General features: G+C 35.4%; 1 protein-coding gene across 6 annotated transcripts in view; it reads right to left on the reverse strand.

Annotated features, from left to right (window-relative positions):
* Positions 1–2,772: 2,772 nt before the first annotated feature.
* The window catches only part of LOC119837354 (brain tumor protein), a 340,440-nt gene continuing 321,450 nt past the window's right edge, over positions 2,773–21,762 (reverse strand). For 3 of the 6 annotated variants that reach the window (XM_038362912.1, XM_038362913.1, XM_038362911.1), the window contains 2 exons: positions 19,412–19,488; positions 2,773–8,048 (listed from right to left, as the gene is read on the reverse strand). In XM_038362912.1, coding sequence (XP_038218840.1) covers positions 5,492–8,048; positions 19,412–19,461 — 2,607 coding nt within the window. In that variant the 5' untranslated portion in view covers positions 19,462–19,488 and the 3' untranslated portion in view covers positions 2,773–5,491. The remainder of the gene's footprint in view (positions 8,049–19,411; positions 19,489–21,762) is intronic. The other 3 variants (XM_038362916.1, XM_038362914.1, XM_038362915.1) reach the window with 2 other exon arrangements.

The raw sequence follows: 21,762 nt of genomic DNA on the forward strand, positions 1-21,762 counted from the left end.
CAACATCAGTCATTGAATGCAGTAAATCATTGCATGCATCACATTTAAGAAAAATATTTCAAAAATCAAGTGAAACACCAACGTTCTGTGCAGACTTCACTAAATTATTTTCAAACAGCGAATCAATTAAATTCAACAATGATACAACATCGCCGCTTACTATAATTATTACTTACAAGCGATGATAGAAAAATATTGTAATAAATTATCAAAATACAATGAGAAAAATTAATACAATTCCTGAGCAATAAATCACATCTGCGGACATCGATGTACGAACAGCTCATCTACTTATATACACAAATGCACACTTAGATTCAATTTTTTACCTAAAAAATGATCTAATGTGCATCCTTTACCTGATTAAGTATACGTAATAGAATTACTGAAAGTAGATCACGCTAGTTCGGAGTCTGCAAACGAACACAAAGCGACAATGTTATTTACAAATAGCGTAAAACAACATATCGTTGAGTTTATATAATCCAACGACGCTCTACGACATAATATAAAAGTGATTAAATCAATAACCACATACAATCTGACATGCTAACATTGATACATCGCTACAATGATGAATATATTAACAGGTGAATTCATTAACCGTTACGAAGCTATCGAAATTTCAAACAATGTTTTAAAAATTATGGATATGATTTATTTAAATCCTTATTTAATTCTAATCCTGACAAATTCGGATATCTGTTCCAATTCATTCAACAAACCAGATTTTTAACTGTCCCAATATCTCATTCGAATAACCCCAACTCTAAATAACACGAGAATTAACCTATCGTTGAACCATAATTTTCATTACAAAAATACACACTCTTTCACACTATTTCATTTTCTAATTCCCAAAACATTTCCTTTCTTGTACTCATCCCGGCATCCCTTACAACTAAAGACTACTAACGTATTAAATCTAAACGTATGTACATTTTTACACACTTCCTGGTTGTGGTGGATTGCGAAATAAAAATAATGGGACCAATTAAAGCTTGAAATTTCATCAATGAACATCGCAGACTAACAGGCTAAGGTTGCTATGCAGAATGGGATTCTTCTTGAAGTAATTACAGGCTCAGAGTTGTGGTATAACAAAGAAATAATGATACTGGCTACTTACAATAAATATTGATGTATTGGATTTTGAGATGACGATAAAATGATCATAGATTTCTGAAGAATACAGAGCCCGGGCTGTGGCACTATGTAGAAATATACACAAATTGCCTTTAAAAACACATTATTGATTTAAAGGCAACAACAAAAGGACAACATGGCGGATGCATGAAATGTCAGTTTGACATTTTGATGTGGAAATTCGAGATGTCATATACAACAATTACATTGCATATTTCTACAAAGCGTTCACAACAAGCCCAAAATAATATCCTCTTAGCTGATGAGCATAACGTAAACAATGAAGTGACATTGAAAATGTGTAGTAGTCTTAATTTAAGTCTTAAGAGAACTGCTGAGTATAAAATTAGAAACAATTTTGTAAGCCTAATTCGTGTTTACTTTACACTAGTAGGTGCTAGTTAGTAAAATGTTCCCTATAGTAATTGACTTGGAAATAGTGGGTAGGTTAGCGATTAAAAACTAAGCTGTGCTGTTGAGAAAGGGGGGAAAGATTCCGAAATATCTCGGATCGGTTTAACAGCTAGAACTCCTTAGAAAAGTAAAGCTTAGTAGGGATAGCTTATTTTAGAATTTATTACCTTAACACTTTAATTTATAGCCTGCCCTCATAAGAATATGTACTCTAAGATACTGTTAAGTTATAGTAAGTTATTGTAGTAATAGATGTAAATTTATGCACCGCCTAAATCACTGAGGTACTACGTTGAGCTGACTTATTTTTAAGATGATTTTACGTCTACTTCAAGCCTTAGTGCGGCTCTCTAGAAAAAAAAAAACACAAACAAAATCGGTGCTCATCTTACTTGCGTATGATATTTAAAATCTAAATTAATACTTACTAATTTCATGCCAATGTTTGTTCCCCAACACCAACTGTTTTAAATGAATCCTTATAAAAATGCACACGCACACACACACAAAAATCCCAAAATATAAAACACACACACTTGGGTCCTATTACCAATTATTCTGTTTGTGCTGATGAACCGAGTGGTTTCTATCCGATATTAAAAAAAATATTTGGGTGCTTGAAGCGAATGTGGGAAAGACAGTATCGAGTTTGAAGCAGATGGTACAATACAGTAAGTAAGGCACAGACTTTGTATGGGTAATCGTTATAAAATGGGTTCAAGAGCACAAACATCAGCTTTACAGAATCATTACTAGTTTAGACGAACTAAAGTAGTAGTGACTTCATGTGGAATACTATATAGCACTACTTGGGCAAACCAAAAATAAAACACACAGTCAAACTGCAATGAACTGGTATTATTATAAAAAAAGCAATTATACAACAAAAATAATTCAAAACAAAACGACGTACATTAATTTAAAGAACAATTGTTTATACAAATAATTAAAAAATATAATAATTATAACAACAAACATCGACAAAATATATTTAAAGACAAAACATGTTTCAAATTTAATCAGTCCTCAAACTTTAGAAATGCAATTTTAGAATGAACGGTTTATTTGTAAAATAATTCTATTTAGTATATTATGCAAAAACACAAATTATTTTGTGAACGAAAATAATCGATAAAACTTAAAAAAATCCTGATTAAACAAAAATTAAATTATTACTGTTATAATTGAAATAATAATGGATTACATAAGATTATGATAAAAAAAAACAATAAAACGGCAGTTGTCAAAATTTGCATAACCTTATAGAAATTTCGATATACTAAGCTATAGGTACTTAAGATAAATATAATACGTTGAAAGAGTTCAATTAAGTAGAAGCGTATGATTTACAAGAAGTTTCATCCGTAGAAATTGAACATAGGTTATGTTATTTAACGAATGAAAATCTTGTTTTTATTCTAAGTGATCTATTTAAACCGGACAGTTTCTGAAGGGTCTTTTAATTCAGTAAGCGTAACAACTATTTGTTCACGCGAGATCTTAAGCGTTGTTGAGAAAATGCGCCGCCAGGAACAGAAAGGCCGAAAGAAACACGACCGGTTTAAACTTTTCAAGCTTACAACAATCGTAGTCGCGCAGTAGATTAGAAAAAATAAAATCAGACTAACCAATCTCAGAAGGGAATAATTTACTAGGAACAGGGCAGTCTATACATAAAATCATTGGTGATGCATCACTGAAATTTTGACTCTAAAGATTGGATAGGAGATTTCATTTCGCCTAATCTAGTGGCAGATTCTGATGGATTTCTATCGAAGCCACGTCGAGTATGAGCAAATTGAAAGCACCGTCAACTGCAAAATGCATATGATAAAATCAACAAAGGAAATGCCTTCGGAAGTCTCAATTCAATGCAAGTATCCGAACAATAATGAACAAAACAAAAGAATAAGAGGTAAAAAGGAGAGTCCATGAAGTTTTGTCATCATTTCATAGCATTATCGGCCTCAACTTGCACTAATAGTGAAGATGAAATCATTTGACAGAATTGATCGTATAAACCTATGATTAAATTTAATAAAATCGGTAGATTATGGTACATATATTTACAAACAACACTTAATATCACTTATTACATCACAACTTGGTTGTATGGCACATGAAAAGCAAGTATTGCAAATCGGCTTAGGTGCTAGCAGGTAATCATACGTCGGCGGGGCTTCAATCGCTTTCATTAAATATACAGACGATAATTTAAAAAAAAAAGTAGGAATATCACCAAAACGGTATGCGTATCCTTAAATTATCTTATCCAGATCAATTATTATTAAGAAACATCTCCGACCCTGGAGCTATGGATCGCATCAGATCTGTTTATTGTCATAGATTCATCACGAAAACTAAATAAAAAAAAAAAACATTATTAACTACAAAAAATCATAACTAAAGAAAAAATCAAACTAAAATAATTCTGCTAACACACTCAAACACACGGTATTGTAGTAAAATAATAATAGCATAATATTAATAAAATACGAAAGAAAATAAACGTTAGACATGCACCGTATATAATACTACTGCTACAAAAATAAAGTTGCTTCCGTATAAAAAATATCTTACCAGAATAACAGATTTATAAGTCATTTATATATCGAGCAAGCTATAATACTACAATGAGCAGCGAAATGCATTACACTGTTAAAATCTCGAAAAATAGTAAAATCAAAAATCTAGCGAAACGAACCTTTGCTAACGTGCTCTACTAGTTACTACCGTGTTCAATTAATAAAAATATTCAAATACCTACTTAAATTTGTATAAAAAACGAATAATATTATTATCAACCAAATGTTACTAATTGTAATAAAAACAACGAAATTGAGGAATTTATGGATCCGTGGGCTCTCAGTGACTAGGCGGTATTGACGTCATATCGGTCTGAGTAAAACTGTCGTCTAGCAGTCTCCCAATACACAAAAAAAAATTAAAACGACAACCATTTCAGAAATGCTTTATAATACTCTAAGTTATTAATCATTCAATAGACTGGCGTACCTTAATATTTGTGACAAAAACTCACAGAGACAATTCGAGTATCATCTTGTGATGTTCAATTTAATTTTGAAGATCTTCAGTATTGTGAACCTTGATCTCATATTTAAGAAACGCCGCAGTCAACTTTGTCATTGATAAAACCCCTAACATCACATTCCCTAATTTTTTTTTTGTAACTACGTTAAAAAGGGTAGTAACTAAAGATTGTCCATATTAGTTAATTCAATTTAACACTTACCTAATAATAATGTAACAACTCTTAATTAGATTCATAATTATGTTTCCATCGACACAGAATAAGTGCTAATTAAAAACAGGAAGTGCCGTTGTGCCGAAGAATATCTTAACACTAACAACAATACCACTCGATGCTCTCTTATTACAATAAAATCACTCGCTTAACGCCTAACAATTTTTAAGTAATAATAGTTAAAATATTGGTCCAACAAATGGGCTAAATAATACAAACGCCCTTAATATTCATCCCTAATTTAACGACGTGGGATATGGAAAAATATTATTCAATAGATCAAAAATGATAAGGGTCGAGAATCATTCAATTTTCCGGATCAAACCAACGGAATAATCTCTTATACATCAAATAGGTACTCATATAACAATGTCAATACTAAAACTAATCTCATTACAGTTTCGTTTAAATATAATAATGCATTTAGAGATCCAACGCCAATACATCGGTGAAAGATTCCCGCTATTAGTAAAATTGATCACATCGAGACAGCCGCAATCATAGTTACACTCGCGCTTAAAAATAGTCCAATGGTTTATATTCACTTCATATAGTCACTTTTGTATTAAAAATTGACACAATTGGCCAGAATCGTTGAAAGTTTGCGTATGGAATTGGTATTTGGCTTTTCGTCGGTCATTGTTTGTGATCTCGTTTAAGTTATATTCACATTCCAATAGGCGGAACTTGAACGTAACGGTAGATGTAGAGGCGGTAATCTTTACTCGCGAGCACTACAGAGCCGTCGTCCATCAGAGCTACGTCGAAGCATTGAGCATGTTTTACTTTGCTTTCTAGTGCTGAAACCAATTGTCCGTCTTGTGTGAATATCGTTAAGTTGAAGTTGTTGTGATTGTCAGCAATGAGAATTTCGCCGGCTGCGTTTATTCCTACGCCGATTGGGTAGTTTGTCACTCCTTCGCCGCCGATCTGGCGCAAATATATGCCTTCATAGTTAAACACTTTAACACAGTGCGCACGGTTGTCGCTGATGAAAATCTCCTGTTTGTCATTGACCACTACACCGTTCGGGAATTCTAAATGTTTGGAGCATCCAAATTTCTGTAGGACATTGCCAACTTGATCAAAGATAATGACACGCATTACTTTACATTCCACAACTACGATCCGGCCTTTATTGTCCACTGTAACACCGCGTGGGTGTTGAAGGATGTTCGCTCCGAATTTTCGAACGAATTGCCCGTACTGATTGTAGATCTGTATTTGGTGTGTTGGTGATCTCTCTGTTACAATGATATCTCCTGATGTACGTACTACAGCTACTCTATTGGGGTATAAAAGTTGTCCATCGCGCTTTCCACATTCGCCAAATTGGAATTTAAAACGGCCTTCCTTGTCGAATATCTGAATCCTGTGATTGTTAGTATCGGCGACGATGATATCGTTTTGAGCGTTGACAGCTACACCGCTGGGTTCAGTAAATTGGCCTTCCATAACACCGAATTCTCCAAATTTGCAGTGGTATATCATCTTTTGCCTTTTAATCTGTGATTTTGGAGGGAATATGGCAGTGGATATTAGCTTGTTTGTCAAGTCTAAAATAGGATCAGTATGGGCAGCAGCTGTGAGTGAGTAAGGGTCAGTAGCTGTTGGAGGGAAGAGTGAGTCACATCCTCCATTAGACCACTTTTCATAAGGATTTATACCGTTTAAGTTTATGTCTCCAATGGTAGTGGAAAACGGCCCAAGGGTGCTACCGCTGTTAAATCTTTTTGAAATGATATTTGAATCAAATGGAGACGTCGATTGGCTAGCGGGACCCAGTAACCCGTTAGAGTAAGGTCGGTCTAGTACTCCGTTCAATCCGGTAGGGAGATGAATTCCTCCATTCAGGCTGCCAGAACTTCCATTAACGCTGCTGCTACTCGACGATGATCCTCCGTTTAATAGAGAACCATTAGTTGGGCGAGCAATAGGTGGTTGTTTAGTAGGGCCTACGTTCGCTTCAGAGCTAGAACGCACATATCCAAAAGTGTTCCTTACGCCAACTTGTATAGCTTGGTAGTTAGATACGAATTCAAGCTCACAAGCTGTTTGCACGCTTTGTTCAGGGTTTGTGCTCATTAAAGATTGTAATTTGGTGTCTAATAGTTTCCTGAACATCAATATTTCAGCAATGTTGGCGCATTTCGTCAACCTTTCAACGAAATCACAAGTTTGATAAATTTTGTCAACTGTCTCTTGAGCTTTTTGTCCGACGACGGTCAGAGCGATTTGTTTAGTTGAGAACACGCTTTCCAGTTCCTTGAGTAACTCCTGTTTGCGCTCTTCTAACATAGAGCGGTAGAATTGGAACGTATCGTTAATTTCGTTTTGAGCTTTATGATATTGCACCTGTAGTTTGCCAGCAGCGTGTTCAACTGTTTTTACAACGTGTCTGATTTCTGTAGCACGCGTTTTCGCTTCATTAACTGCTTGCTGCATAAGTTCCAGTTGTTTAGGTCCTGCATCAGATAAATGTTCGCAGTCATGCAATGCCGCAGGGTGTTCAATAATAGTACATTCCTTACAAACTGGTACTGAGCAAGTGCGGCAGAAATATTTTAAAATGTCGTTTTTGTGTCTCGGACAGAATGCGGTCTTGTCGCCACTAGCGGTGAGTGTTGAGGCGAGAAGACCTTTGTCATCTTTTAGGTCTGTGAACGCGAGAACGCGATGACCTTCAAAGCAATGCATGAACTGGTGAGCCATGACGCAATTAGGGCAGAGGAAGTTAGCGCAATCTACACAGCGTGCTACAGCGTCTGATTCCTTAGACTTGCAACCGGTACAACGTGCTGTTGGCGAATTTGTTTGGCGAGCAGACGGCAGGAGGTCTGCGTCCTGTTCAACCGCTGCAGCGATCACAAGATTTGTCAATAGGCCAGGGACACCAGCCGATGGCAGCTGACTGTCCACTCGGCAAGTGACGCAAGTAACTTTGTCGGGGTGAGTTTGTTCCCTTTCTAGGCAGCCTCGACAGAATGTGTGGAAGCAATTGAGTACTTTAGGGTCGACGAATGTCTCTCGGCAAATCGCACAGGTGGTGTCAAGGCCGTCGAACTCGCGAAGATCACATACGGCAGAATCGCTCGCGGGAGGCGAGGAGCCGCTCAAAGTCAGTGGTGATAAGGAGCCACGCTCCAGCGAACCTATAGAGTTGGCACCGGGCAGCGACTCAAGGGACGGGGTGCGTGAGGCCATCTTCAGGAAACCGGCATCCCTGAAATAATAGAAACCAGACGTTATTAAAACGTGTAAAATTTATCACAACTATGTCGGAATTATGTTATAACTATCATTAACGCTAGGACGGTCTGGATTATTAATAGCCAGTTTCATCAACGAAAGTTCACATTCACGTGACGTGCCGTCCACATAAATACGAGTTAGAGAGATATTATATCGTTTCGTAACACGCTCGAGAACTTATTACAGCGTATACCTACAGACAGTGAGGAAATAAGTAATATTTCGGAGTTGGTAGTCGCGTCGCGTTAGGGAAAATGTCGGCGATGTTCGAATTTCTCGTAAAAGATACCGTGTGACGTAACAGATGGGAAACTGGTACATCTTCGTAAATGGGTATTCTTAAGCTACGTTCAATGTTGGATATATTGAGTATGTGTATTTACAGAAAATTGTACGAATGTATGAGACGGGAGTGTATTTGCAGAGCGCCTTTTTATGAAACCGAGGACTTTATGAATTTCAAAGTCTCGTTTCTTTAATGTTCCATCATCATAGACGTCACATGTTGTATAATCCTTAAAGCCTTTGAACGGGGTAAATGCATTTTCAAGCAAGTTCATAGTTCATTCGCAGCGTGGGGCCATATCGCCATAAATAATGGAGATTATCTTTTATATTTCAGTTTAAAAGATAAGATAAAGCACCTCACAGGTGGCTGGAAACGTAAACCGTTTTAATGATAATTTATATCTGAAAGCTTGCCAGACTTATTAGGCTATATTAAAAGATAAACTGGCTGATAGTGATACTAATTGAATTTACTCTCGAATTGGATAACTTGGGTAATAAATTTATTTACTGCCTATCAATTCGTGCCTTTAACGCCTAAGTTTTCATTAGCGCGTAACATTTATTACCATTATTAATAATTATCTAATCGACCTTAGCATCGCTAATGTTTATTTGTGTTTTGATGGTACGAATTATGACTTATGAAAGTTATGAAATATAACTCCAAATGAATGGAAAAAAACTAAAGCATTTGGATAGATTAGGGTTCAATAAAAAAAAAATATATTTTTCTCTAATAGAACGAAGATATTAGCTTTCAAAGAGAAGAATGCTGGTTTAATTGGAATAGTTTTATTAAGTTGTTAAATATATTAAATATGTTTTAACTTCATCTCGCCCACAATATGTTCGCCCATAAAACTTATACGATCTGCGCCACCATGAATTCTTATTTGTTCACTTGTATTTACCAACTATGAGGTGTCTATGCACTTGAAGGGGAGTCCGTTGTCATGACAACCGGGAGGGGATACCTCATCGAATTAGGGTGAGGGTGGATATTTCGCAAGGGGGCGATATTTGCAAGGTGAATGGCCTTGCAACATGACTAATGTGCTCAAGGGTCGAGTTTTGTCGCTTTTTAACGCGGCGCAATGTGGCGCTGAAATTGATTTGAGGAAAATTAACTGATGCCGCGTTGATGTTGTTGGTCGGTTGTTAAGTAAAAAAATTACAGCGCAGTAAGCGCGATAAACTTCGGACTCTGTCAGATGAACATCTTAACGACATTTGCTGAATCATTCGCGGAATTGCATTAGTCTCCTCGAGATAAGAGACGGTCTTGCGAAAGCTTCAAGCGGAGGACAGTAACTTTCATTAGCAAAGAGACACTCGTTATTGACATCATTTATACAATAGATGTGGTATTGCGTCTTATTAATTCAATGAGCGTCATCAAATGATTGTTTCGCAATTCGATTGAGGTAAAGGCTGATAAATTTGTTTTATTTTATCCAAATTTTACTTAAAAACTACATTATTAAATATATCTGATCAATGCTATTATATTGCTATATTATCAATGCTATTATATTACTATATTATAGTAATGACTGCAGATAATAAATCTGCGTCTACGAAAGACGTGCGACAAAATTATTTACTACTTAAGTAGCTACCTACCTACCTGTACTCGTGTATACTTAACTTAAAAGGTAGACGTAGGTATATCTATTTATTTCAAACTGTTTTAGTTCTATCATATAATTGTACGAGTATTTGTTTATTGTACATATAGGTACATATAGGTAAAATATTCAAAAATAGAAAATAATACGTAATAAGAAAATATTACGAAAGGCCGCCGTATTGCTCAAAACCTTCCTCCGTATTATTAAAGAGATGAACAGCATTTGTTTTGATGAAGTTTTAAGCTCATTTAAATATGAAATCCCGTTGCAAAACAGACAAAACCGAGGCGAGACGTTAGTCATGAATATTTAAACTCAACTATGGCTATGACAAAAGGTATATCACACGAAAACAATCCACGAGAAACCATTCTTAGTTAATATGTAAAGTGGGAGGCCAAAGGGATGTGAATATTAAATGTAACACCTATCATAGTTGACAAGTATCCGAGCGTATATCACGAGCCATCTAGATAGGTCCAAAATCTAGATCTATCTAGACAAGTTCGAAGCTTGATAGCTGTTAGGGTTGAACCGTAAATACAAAAGCTTTATGTAATCTAGTAGATCTTTATTTGCGATATTTTATTTAATTCTACACATACATAAACATATAAAGCAGTCGTTCACTAGACGAGAAATTGAATTGGTGGATCATTTTCATGTATTAAAAAGTGTATAAAAATTGTTAATTTTAAACATTAAATTGTTAATACATTACATAAATCATTCGACCATTACTTATAACAAAAACAATGTCCATTAAGCCTATTTTCATATAAAAAGCGATTATTACACAAAATAAATAAGCTCAATTAAACTTTGACGGTGGCAACCCTAGCTATGTTACAGGAATTTCGGTGAGGGCTGCAACCGGCCATAGATTACCGTCCCCCGTGACAGAGCGATCGAGCGTCCGCATACATAATGACTGTCTGTTTGTATGTAGCTTCCTTTACCGTGTTTATATGTATAACTTTATGAAGGGTGTAGTCTAGTATATAGGTATTGTAGTTGTAGGTAGATATAAATTTATTCTAGCTTGTTGGACAATCATTAAGTTTAATTTTAATTTTAGGAATATGTTATAAATAAATTTCTGGTAATTATAAATTTCTAAAATCAACATATTTATGAGTAGATACAGTTGTAAGAATAACAGAATGCATATATCTACGGATAAAACAATGAAAACACAAAGGAAAGTATAGAAAATGTGAAGGCGGAACAAATCAATGGATATGACATATTTAAATTGTGATTTATTCCCGACATATTATAATCGCGTTATCTGTGAAGATAGCGAGACGTCGTGCTTATACATACAATTAATGAATCACACTTACGGCTGGCGGTCAGCTACTAAAAGCATTAAGAAATACTTATACCAAAACGTAATAACGTATCAAAGAAAAACCAAAAATCACATTAAATAGCGTAGTTACGACACAACTTCTAAACTCAAACATAAGGCAATTCCAAACGGATTTGATACTTTTAATCTCTGTAACAATGTAGTGAATTGAACATCAGTGATACAGATCGGTATCAAAGCGGAGTCAGGCTATGCATTGCATAATACACGTTGCGTACACAAAGCTACGCTTGACACAGCAGACGGCGACCATTAGCGAGAGAACGACAGTGCACCTACATAGTATACCTACATAGATAGCAGAACTCAGAAATGTTTCACTAACTCGCTAACACAAGGGAAGGAGGACATCGAGTTTCGATTTTAACGATACTGTGTTGTGAAATGTGGATTATTTTTACAGGTTCACTTATAAATACAATTGAACATTTAAGACTGTCTGGAAAATCATCGCTATTATGTACTAGAGAGTTGAAATTCTTATATTCGTCAATTAAGGGAAATATTTTATAATGTATTTATAGGAGTTTGTTTAAATACGCCAATCCCAGGAACTACTGGACCGTTGAGTGTTATAGGCTGTATATGTACCACGCCCGAAACCTGTGCGAATCTTTAGTAGTAATAAGATAATACCTAAATTGATGACGTTTGTAAATAAAAAAAAAATCCAAACTCTAATTGAATGAAATATCAGAGTAATCAAATTCCCCGGCCAGATTTATTTCCTCCCCTTCCCTTCCCTTCCCTTCCCTCCCCCGGACATTCCCGCATAGTTTTTCAATAAACCAAGTGGCGCAATAGAAATATTCAAGTACGGTCCTATCCAATCTTGTACCTTATTCTCAGGTAGACACCGAATAGTATTTCAGCGGAGCAATTTAAGTCGAACATTCGTATCGACTCGGCAATTGTTGAAAATTGTACCCTTTTGTTGGCGGGAAATCTTCGAGAAAGGTCTATTGGTAGCTGGCTGGCCTGTATTATATTGTAAAACTTGTTAACATGTAACCTACCGAGTTTCTATTACTTCGGAAAGGTTTGAATTATAGCCAGGTCAAGAATCAATGCTGTGTTATTGTTGCGATGCTTCGTTTATTTTTGTTAACACGTTTATGCGTTGGTTATAAAGGTATAGTGTAACTAGACGCTCGTCCCGGCTCCGCCCAGGTATCAAAATTTATGTTTTATCCCAAGGGAGCATTTAATCGGGATAAAAAGTATCCTATCACCCAAGTCAGCTCATACCCTGTCTGTATACCAAATTTCATAAAAATCCGTAGGTACACAGGTTGTATAGTACAAGTATAGCCATGTCAGGAACGAAGTCTAAAACCACTAAGAGTTATTATACTTATTGTAAGTGTAGAAAACACACCTACATCACTATAGTTATTTAGTTTTTAAAAGCCCAAAAATCTTTATTAAGAAGAATAAAGATTACTTCTAAAAACAGAAGTTTATATGACAGAGACCAGTTTTAATAATCTCGAACATTCTATAGAGCTAGACATATATTATTTATAGGGTTAATTCTAGAAGCTACGAAGATGCCTCGCCGACATTGGTCAAGCCAACTTCGATCCCGTGGGGGACTACGACAAAATGTCTTGGCTCGCAAAGTTGCCGCATTTCTAAATTTCACTCTGTCCCCAGAGAGCTGTGGAAATAAGAAATAAGATATCTTAAAATTTTATGTGACTCTTGTAATGCCAGCTTGAAGGGATTGTATCATTTAAAATTTCCCTCAAACGTTCACAAAATTGGTATTGTGTTTCAAACTTTTACGATCGTAAAATCCTATTTAATATTATTAATGCGAAATTTTCTTATATTTGTTACTGTTTCATGCGAAAACATCTATCATATCTATATGAAATTTGGTACAAAGATAGAGTATGGTCTGGATTAGCACATAGGCAACTTTTCATACCCTTGCCCCTTATACCACCCGGATACCACGCGAGTGATCCAGCATCACTCGCGGGGTTACTATTACTTAAATTAAATACTTTTAAATAATAAAAGACATGGATAGTTAGTTGGACACCTAAATTATGAAATCTAACTAATGAAAATAAAAGAATTGAATAAACTCGAAGCAAAACTTGCTTTCTGCGTTTTTTGAATGAATATTGGTCAATACTAATTAAAATATTTATATTTACTGTATTTGAAAACATTAAAACTTACTATTTGAAAAGGCACACAATCTGTTTACTAATAACTCTTTTCATATAATGGCGTAATACAATGATTCCTGGTAATAATTGTCTATAACCTCAGTGATATTAGCACAGTTTGCGTATTTATTAGCTACAGGAGGCCGTTTCTGTAAAATTATGTCTTCGGCAATAGTTCTCTGTAGCCCATTAATTGCGATCGCTCCGTAGCAGATTACACACACCCAAAGGTTTTCCGAACTGTTGTAAATCAACAAATTGGGTGCGGGAATCTGATACTTAATACGTGTTAGTTGGATTCATATTGGGGTGAACGCATTTGGCGGAGTGAAATAGCTACGCGGTACGAGGGTACGAATTGTGGTCATCGAATGGGATACATTATTATTAAGGTTACGTGTACTAATTCGGGATCGTTAGTTTTGAAAAATAACATGGTTAAAATGTTCTACTGATTAATATAGGTTAATTTTTATTTAATAAAATTTTGGAATTCAATTTCTTTTAGTTGCATTTTAAAAAATTAAGAGGATAAATTAATCCTTTGGTTACAAAGAATAAGAAATGGGAAATATATATTACAAGATAAAACTTTCCTACTAATGAACTACGATGACTAGTCACAACCTGAAGAGTCACTACTCGTTAAATTAGGTTATTAGTTTTTAGGTATTTGACCGCATATATCCCTTAAAGAGTTTACGTGATAGCTTCTTAAATATATTATGTATTTTTTTTTCAAAATATTTATGTTTATTTAAAGCTCACAATAAAATTGCATGAACTTATAACAATCATACTCGAATTCTATATTCAACTGATTCCAAACAAAACGTTAACACATATCAAATTTCGTGTTTAATTTTACGTTCTATAACCGCAAAAAACATCACATCATTTACCATACAAAACATCCAAAAGAACCTTCATAATTAATTCTTCAACCATTCAAGGCAGCAGTCAGCTATAACCTATGCGCTCTTATCGTCAATAACGAGGCGGTGATGACGTCACGCGTTATCATCATGCGAAGGTTTTGGGAGTATCGCAAAGTCTCTCGGTTAAAGCACACGATTACTCACACTGAATACGTAATTCGCTGCCTCCGTGGTAACAATATGAAGCAGAGCGCTTTTATCAGAGCCTATAAAAGCGGAGCTGAAAACGGCTTACTAAAATCTAGAACTGTTTATCAATATCTATTGTTATTATGAAGGTTGATGGTTGTTTTTAGGACTAACGGTTGACGCTAGTGCGGTTCATTTTAAAGTTATGATAGATTTTTATTTTCACGAAGTAAAATTTGTGAGCTAATGGCAAATGGTACACGATACGATGGAGTGAAAGAATACAACCATTTAAATAACCTCAATGTTTATTAAACTTTTATATCTTAATACATTCGCACCTCGTCCAACGAAATTCAAATAAACGTCGAAAGTTCGCGTCGTTGCAACTTACGCCTTATTCCGTAATTTGTAATGCAACAAATACCATAGCGCAAGTCATAAAAGATACTAATATTAAACTTTCTCAAAACAGTGTAAAAAAACCGTCGCTGCGCAAAAAAAGTATCTAATTCAACGCATTAAAATTCAAAAACGTACACCACGTGCACGCAACACAGCGGCGCGGAGGACAAAAATTGCCTTCCAAAAATAACGATAATTAAGTCGGCTCCCCTTATTTTGTAATTTAATAAAAACTTCCCTCGAATAAATCAGTACGAAATCCGTTAAAATATTCTTTTGACATTGGCTAATCTTTAATATTGAACGAAATATGAAACTTGTTTCATAAGAGCCGCGATGCAAATATCCCAAAACTGAATAAATAATGTATGAATCTGGAGTTAGGGCGAAAGTTTTGCATTAATCCTTGGTACGGTATTATAAGTTAGTTTGCAACATCAATAACTGTGTTAGGCCTTAGTTTCTGAACTTAATTATGGATTTTTATACTCTTTGTACGAAGATTTATCAGCGGAGAATTAATAAAAGTTTAACTTATCCGAATAGCAGCGTCATCAACTCAGCTCTAATGTAAAGGTATTGTGAAATAGATATTGTGTGAGTTGATGGCAAATATTTACTTAACCTAAGTTTAACATTAGTTAGTTAGAGCATATAGTTATAGTTATGGGTACATAAGTAACTTACAACTATTAACTGAGATTCAGGACAACCGAAAAAAGTGATTACCATGATAATAATTGTCTTATTATTTATTATAATTATATTCATTTAAATAACAAAAGTGCGAAGAAACCGCGATTGACGTCAAGAAAAAATATACGAGTATCACGTTATAGAATTTTGAAATACCCGCATTATATTGAAATTATATTTTGTTTTTTTTTTATAAAGGATATAAAAGCCCTCAGCAGCACTGAAGGCGCTCAGTATTTACGTAACTCGCGAACAGAGCGGATTGTAAAATCGTAGTGACAAGCTGAATGCGCCTGTCGACGTCTCGCCTGTAATTAATTGCCTTCATGCAGTAAGCTGCTTTCCGCATATCGTATACCGACTTGTTAATTATGTAATGTTACAGCTTATTAGAGTTAAAACTTTGTATTGTTCGGTATAAATTGTTCGCTTTTTCGATGCATTCTAAATAATGAACGCTTCATGTATTGCGTTTTGTACTCGAAATAAGTTGTATGTTGTTGTTATTACTGAGTTTATATTAAAAGCGTTTCTTTATTTTTTGTAGTTTTAATTTTCAAATCAATAAGCAAATATTGTAGTTGCTAGGTGTAAAAAAGGACTTGGTGTCCGATTTGAATTATTAATATTTTGTAAGCAACAAATCTGTTCTATGGAGAATTATCGAGCAATGTTTGTTTGTTCTTAAATTTCAGTGAATTTTTGGAAACGAAACTATACTATCTAAATCGCTTCATTTTTATTGTTTATTGAGTAATTTACTTTTGACGTGACAACGTCTTAAATTAGGTTGCGGCTCGGAGTCACTCATGAAAAAGTATAACGCCCGGTAACGTTACGATGAGTCACCGAACTATGATCGGTCCGCCGCGCGCGCAGCACTAGAGAATTAGGCGCATTGAATCGGCGCGTGCTTGTGTCTCTTGTCTCTGTCTTTTTAGTAAACAAAATATATTTTCTATAGTTAAAATTTGTGCAATTCTTATTTTCATTCGATTCCTTGTTCCTATTGTGCAATTTAATAATATTCATATCAATAAATATTCTACCGAGAAAAAGACGTTGTCACGTAAAATCTTTATCGTGCCTTGTGAATTCAACAATCAATTATGCCCCAATCTTGAAAAGCGACTACTAACCCAGTTATCACCGTCAAACTCGACAAATAGCAAGAACAGTCAACCAGCGTCGCGCCCATGACAAATAACAATATAATTTATTAAAACGACTCGAAAACATTCCTCGGATTCGTAAACAAAATTTATAATTCCTTATCTTGCAATTTATAATTCCGGAACCCTTTTAAGCCTAACTCTATAAGAAGCGAGTGTAAATATTCATGGCCATCTTACTTTAGATCTTATCCCTTGAATAAAGTTGTTTTATTGTTTCTGGAACCTTTGATTAACTCGCTGTTGCTCCAGACCTCGCTCCTATCTTATAGCTAAGTGGTTAATTAATTCGCTGGTTCATAATAGACAGGGAGTTTTTGCAAGTCAGTTTGTCAGTTGCTTGGAAGAGCATTAATATTTATGTAAGACAGATAATCGACTGATGGGACATTACAAGATACACAATTTTCCACAAAAATAAATTATGAAACATCTTATATTGTACGATACACACAGACGCTATCTCCATGTACCCGCAAAATGTTTACTTTACATATAATAAGCAAATTTATAACGAATTTAAAATATATATAGATACCGACGACTTGTGCTTACACGATCAAAAAGGATGAAGGGATATTTAAAAAAAAAATGGTGATCAATGCAATAATAAGCACCAAAACCGATAATACTATAACATTATACAAATAAAGCCCAATTATACACCTTGATTAAAACAATTATTTGACAATTGCCATCACAACGTTCAACCGTTAATTAGTCGGGGCTTTTATTTAGTCAATTCACGATCAAAGTGTTTGCTGAGAGTAAATCAAAGCAAATTGGATAATAAACATTCCGAATTCGACATTGTCTCACTCGTTACGAGTTAAATGCGAGGACCGCGACGCAATCAGCGGGAGTCGGTTTACTCACTTAGAGGTGGATGTCGACATAACTCTAATGCGTTATATAAACACGTGTTTATTGTTAATTAGTGCGTTCAGGTAAGAGGAGCTGATTCGAGTATGAGGGCAAGTTTTCCGTCGACTTTGACCGTCGACGGATATTTTCATATGAGTTGGTTTAAGTGACAGGTGAGCTGAACAGAAAATGTCATGCTGGCTATAAGAAAGTATCCATTATCGTACTATGCAATTTATCTTTAAGTTTTGTGCCACGTGAAGCTTGGGCTAGATATTTTGTAGAAAACTTTACCCACTACAGAAGAAATTATCCCTTCTAGAGTGTTAAATGTCAATTTACTTACACTGTGTCTTATTCGAAAAGCTTCGTCTTTTCCCTATAAAATTATTAGTGATTTGTTCAATGATTGCTACAATTAATTCTGATTCTGATTCTGATTCCTATTTCTTATGCAGTAATAACATTTTCTTTTTCTTTTATTGTTATTTTCGTTTTTCCTTCGCGTTTGTGTACATTATACATATTACACATACGTAGCGCTGCCAACTAAATTGAATAAATTGGTATCATTTCTAGTCTTAACGAGTCGTTTCAATACGCTATCTATTATATTTCGCGTAGCAAATAAACCCAAGTTCGAGGTCTGCGGCTAAACGTATGTGAATATATAATTGAGACTAATTTATATGCTATTAGGCCGACTGACCGCTAACATTACGCACTGCACACATATTACTAATTCACGCCACAAGATCCCATTTGTACTCGGAATTAATAAAGGAGCGATATCGATCCGCACAGTGTGTAATCACGTTCAATCATTCGATTACATATTGAACTGTTTGAAAATGCACGAAAGGGTTCCGTTCCATTGCAAATGTATTATCAATGTTGGAAGAGGATCTCTAAACGTATGCGGGATTGACTCTCGTAATATGTGAAAAGAATATTCGATTTAGATCATTAATATATCCTATCCTACTAATATTGTAAATGCGAAAGTCTGTAAGGATGTGTGTGTGTGTGTGTTTGTTGCTCTTTCACGCAAAAAATACTGAACCGATTGCAATGAAATTTGGTGCGTAGACAGCTGGACAACTGGAATAACATATAGGCAACTTTTTATCCCGATATTCCTACGGGATACGGACTTACGCGGGTAAAACCGCGGGGCGCAGCTAGTAATTACATATTCATATACGATATTAGAGTATTAAAGACACGATTAGCTTATTACGTCTAACTCTTAGACATTATTTGATCGCATCGCTCAATAGTATTAATATATCCTATCCTACTAATATTGTAAATGCGAAAGTCTGTAAGGATGTGTGTGTGTGTGTTTGTTGCTCTTTCACGCAAAAAATAGTAAAAAGTTTTCTAGCTCTCTCTAGAAGGACGAAGGACGAAAGTTTGAGTGTTTCTTGTAATATACTAATAATTGGCTAATATATAAAATACCCCTTCAAAGCTAGTATAAAGCCAACGATTTTATTTAATTTTTATTGTTGTTTTTCAGTGATACAGATTCTCTTCTGGTCCGTCTACACGCAGCCAAAGTGCACGATATATAGACGTAATTTCGTTTGCTTTGCAGCCTTTGGATCTGTACGGACGTACCAGTATTCTAACTTAATATATTGATACCTGTAATCGGGATATAACGCGAGACTTACTCGAAACTCATTCTTCGACATTTGGAGTCTTCAAGTCTGGATACTCACCTGAAAAGATGGAAATTATACTATTAGTTAAGGTATATGATACATTTACATAAATCAAAATTCTGACGGAGTTGTTATCTTTAAATTTGGTGCATTTGATATACCATTAATTATTTTTCGAACTAGGATGGATATGGTATCAAATGCGATGTCGTCCTTGCAAATATCAGCTATTAACGATAAGTCAAACAGTGATAGATCGAAAAAGCCTTTTAAAAATACTAATTTAATAACAAAAAAATCGAAAAAAATATAAGTCAATCTTAAACGTAACGCTTTGAAACGTTTAATAAACTCCTCACATATTTTTATCACGTCTCCCAGTACATGTTCTTCTAAAAGACGACGTACGGTCGTGAAAATCTACTATATACCTAAATACATATAAAAATGAACGTCACGACGCGACGCTTCATTCATTCACCTTCCGATCTCCGCTACGCAGTAACCGTTTCCCATCAGACTATCAGCTAAGAGTGTAATGAAAACGACGAACACTCCACGGCGAAAGTGCTCATTAAAGGACGGTGGGGTAAATTAATAGACGCGAGCGGGACCGCGTAACGCGTGCGAGCGAGACGGACGCCTAACAGCCAATATCCTTTCGATCAGCTGTGCGCGGAAACAGCTGGGAGCGGGCGTCGGTTATTTATTTTTTTTTTTTTTCGAATTCGTCGAACTTTTTTCGAATCGATTCCATTTTCGAATCGTTACGCGGACACATGTTGGTTTACTTATTAATTGGTACAGCTGTATTTTGGCGGTAAATTGCCGTATCATGTTGTTGTTTATTGTCATTGGGAGGCGATATAACGGGCAACAGATGTGGGATCGCGCTTGGATTGTTCGCGTGGACTGTTCGTGTACGCGTGTATGTGTAAGTGTGTGACGTTATCGATGTGTTGGATGTTGTAATTAGTTAAGATTGCGGTGGGATGTTAAATTTACCTTCGTTTGTAATTATTTATTGTTACGATCAGACATCTTTTTTTTTTTCTTTTTTTTATGTCATAGCGGGCAACTGATCTGGTGGTTCGCCTGATGGTAAACGATCACCACCGCCCATGAACATTCGCAGAAGCTCAGACCTCTGAGAATGCGCTGCCCGCTTTTGAGGGATAAGGGATAAGGAAAGGATTGATGAATGGAAAAAAAGGAATGGACTGGGAAGGGCTAGGAGAAGGATATAGGCCTCCGGTTCCCCCACTCACCGCACGAAACACAATAGCAAGCTATTATTTCACGCCGGTTTTCTGTGGGGGTGTGGTACTTCCCCGGTGCGAGCTGGCCCAATTCGTGCCGAAGCATGCTCGACTACCACAATAAAATATTTAATATGATTAAGAATAATTAACACATGTTAAGACATCAAATAAACCGAAAAACGTATGAAATAATGGCGTTTTAATATTTCGTTACTAGAGCACTAACAAAATATTCTGTAATCTAGTATCTTTCGAACGTGAATCGAACGTAATCTCTATAGGAATCACTTCACACGTGCAGTACAGCCTTATCTCGTATATAACACGAGAATTAGCATAATCCATGTTACTGCATTGTTACATGTATAATGAACAAAAAAACTTGTTTACACACTACGCGATTCGCGAGGTAGATAGATGCTTTATCGCATACGCGTGAGTTGTGAACGGTTGATTTCAATGTTCAGGACGTTTCTTTAGAAACGCTTTGAATTTGTTGTTTTCCCGAGATCGATAAACAATAATAAGAAGGATGGTACTCGTATATTGAGGGCTAACAACAGGCTAAAACTAACACTAACTATCAAAAATAATATAATATTATAAAAATTGAAGAATAAGTTTTCTTTGAGATCATTAAAACAGATCTTCTTTGAATGTATTAAATTTCTATAGAACCTTCAGAATTAACAAGATTTAGTCTTAATAGACGTCCATTTAAACTCAATTAGTGATAGAATCGACAAACCCTGTCACTTTCTCACTCAAAATCCTAACACACATATTTTTTTTTAGTAAAACTAGCTGCGCCCCGCGGTTTCACCCGCGTAAGTCCGTATCCCGTAGGAATATCGGGATAAAAAATAGATGTTGGCCGATTCTCAGACCTACCCAATATGCTTACCAAATTTCAGAGGAATCGGTCAAGCCGTTTCGGAGGAGTATGGCAACGAAAACTGTGACACGAGAATTTTATATATATAGATGACACTTAACTGTTCGTTATAGTTAAAATTAAATTATTATTAGTGAATATTGACAGCACTATTTTATCCCGCGATTGATTATT

Source organism: Zerene cesonia, chromosome 27, assembly GCF_012273895.1.
Source record: "Zerene cesonia ecotype Mississippi chromosome 27, Zerene_cesonia_1.1, whole genome shotgun sequence".
Taxonomy (NCBI): domain Eukaryota; kingdom Metazoa; phylum Arthropoda; class Insecta; order Lepidoptera; family Pieridae; genus Zerene; species Zerene cesonia.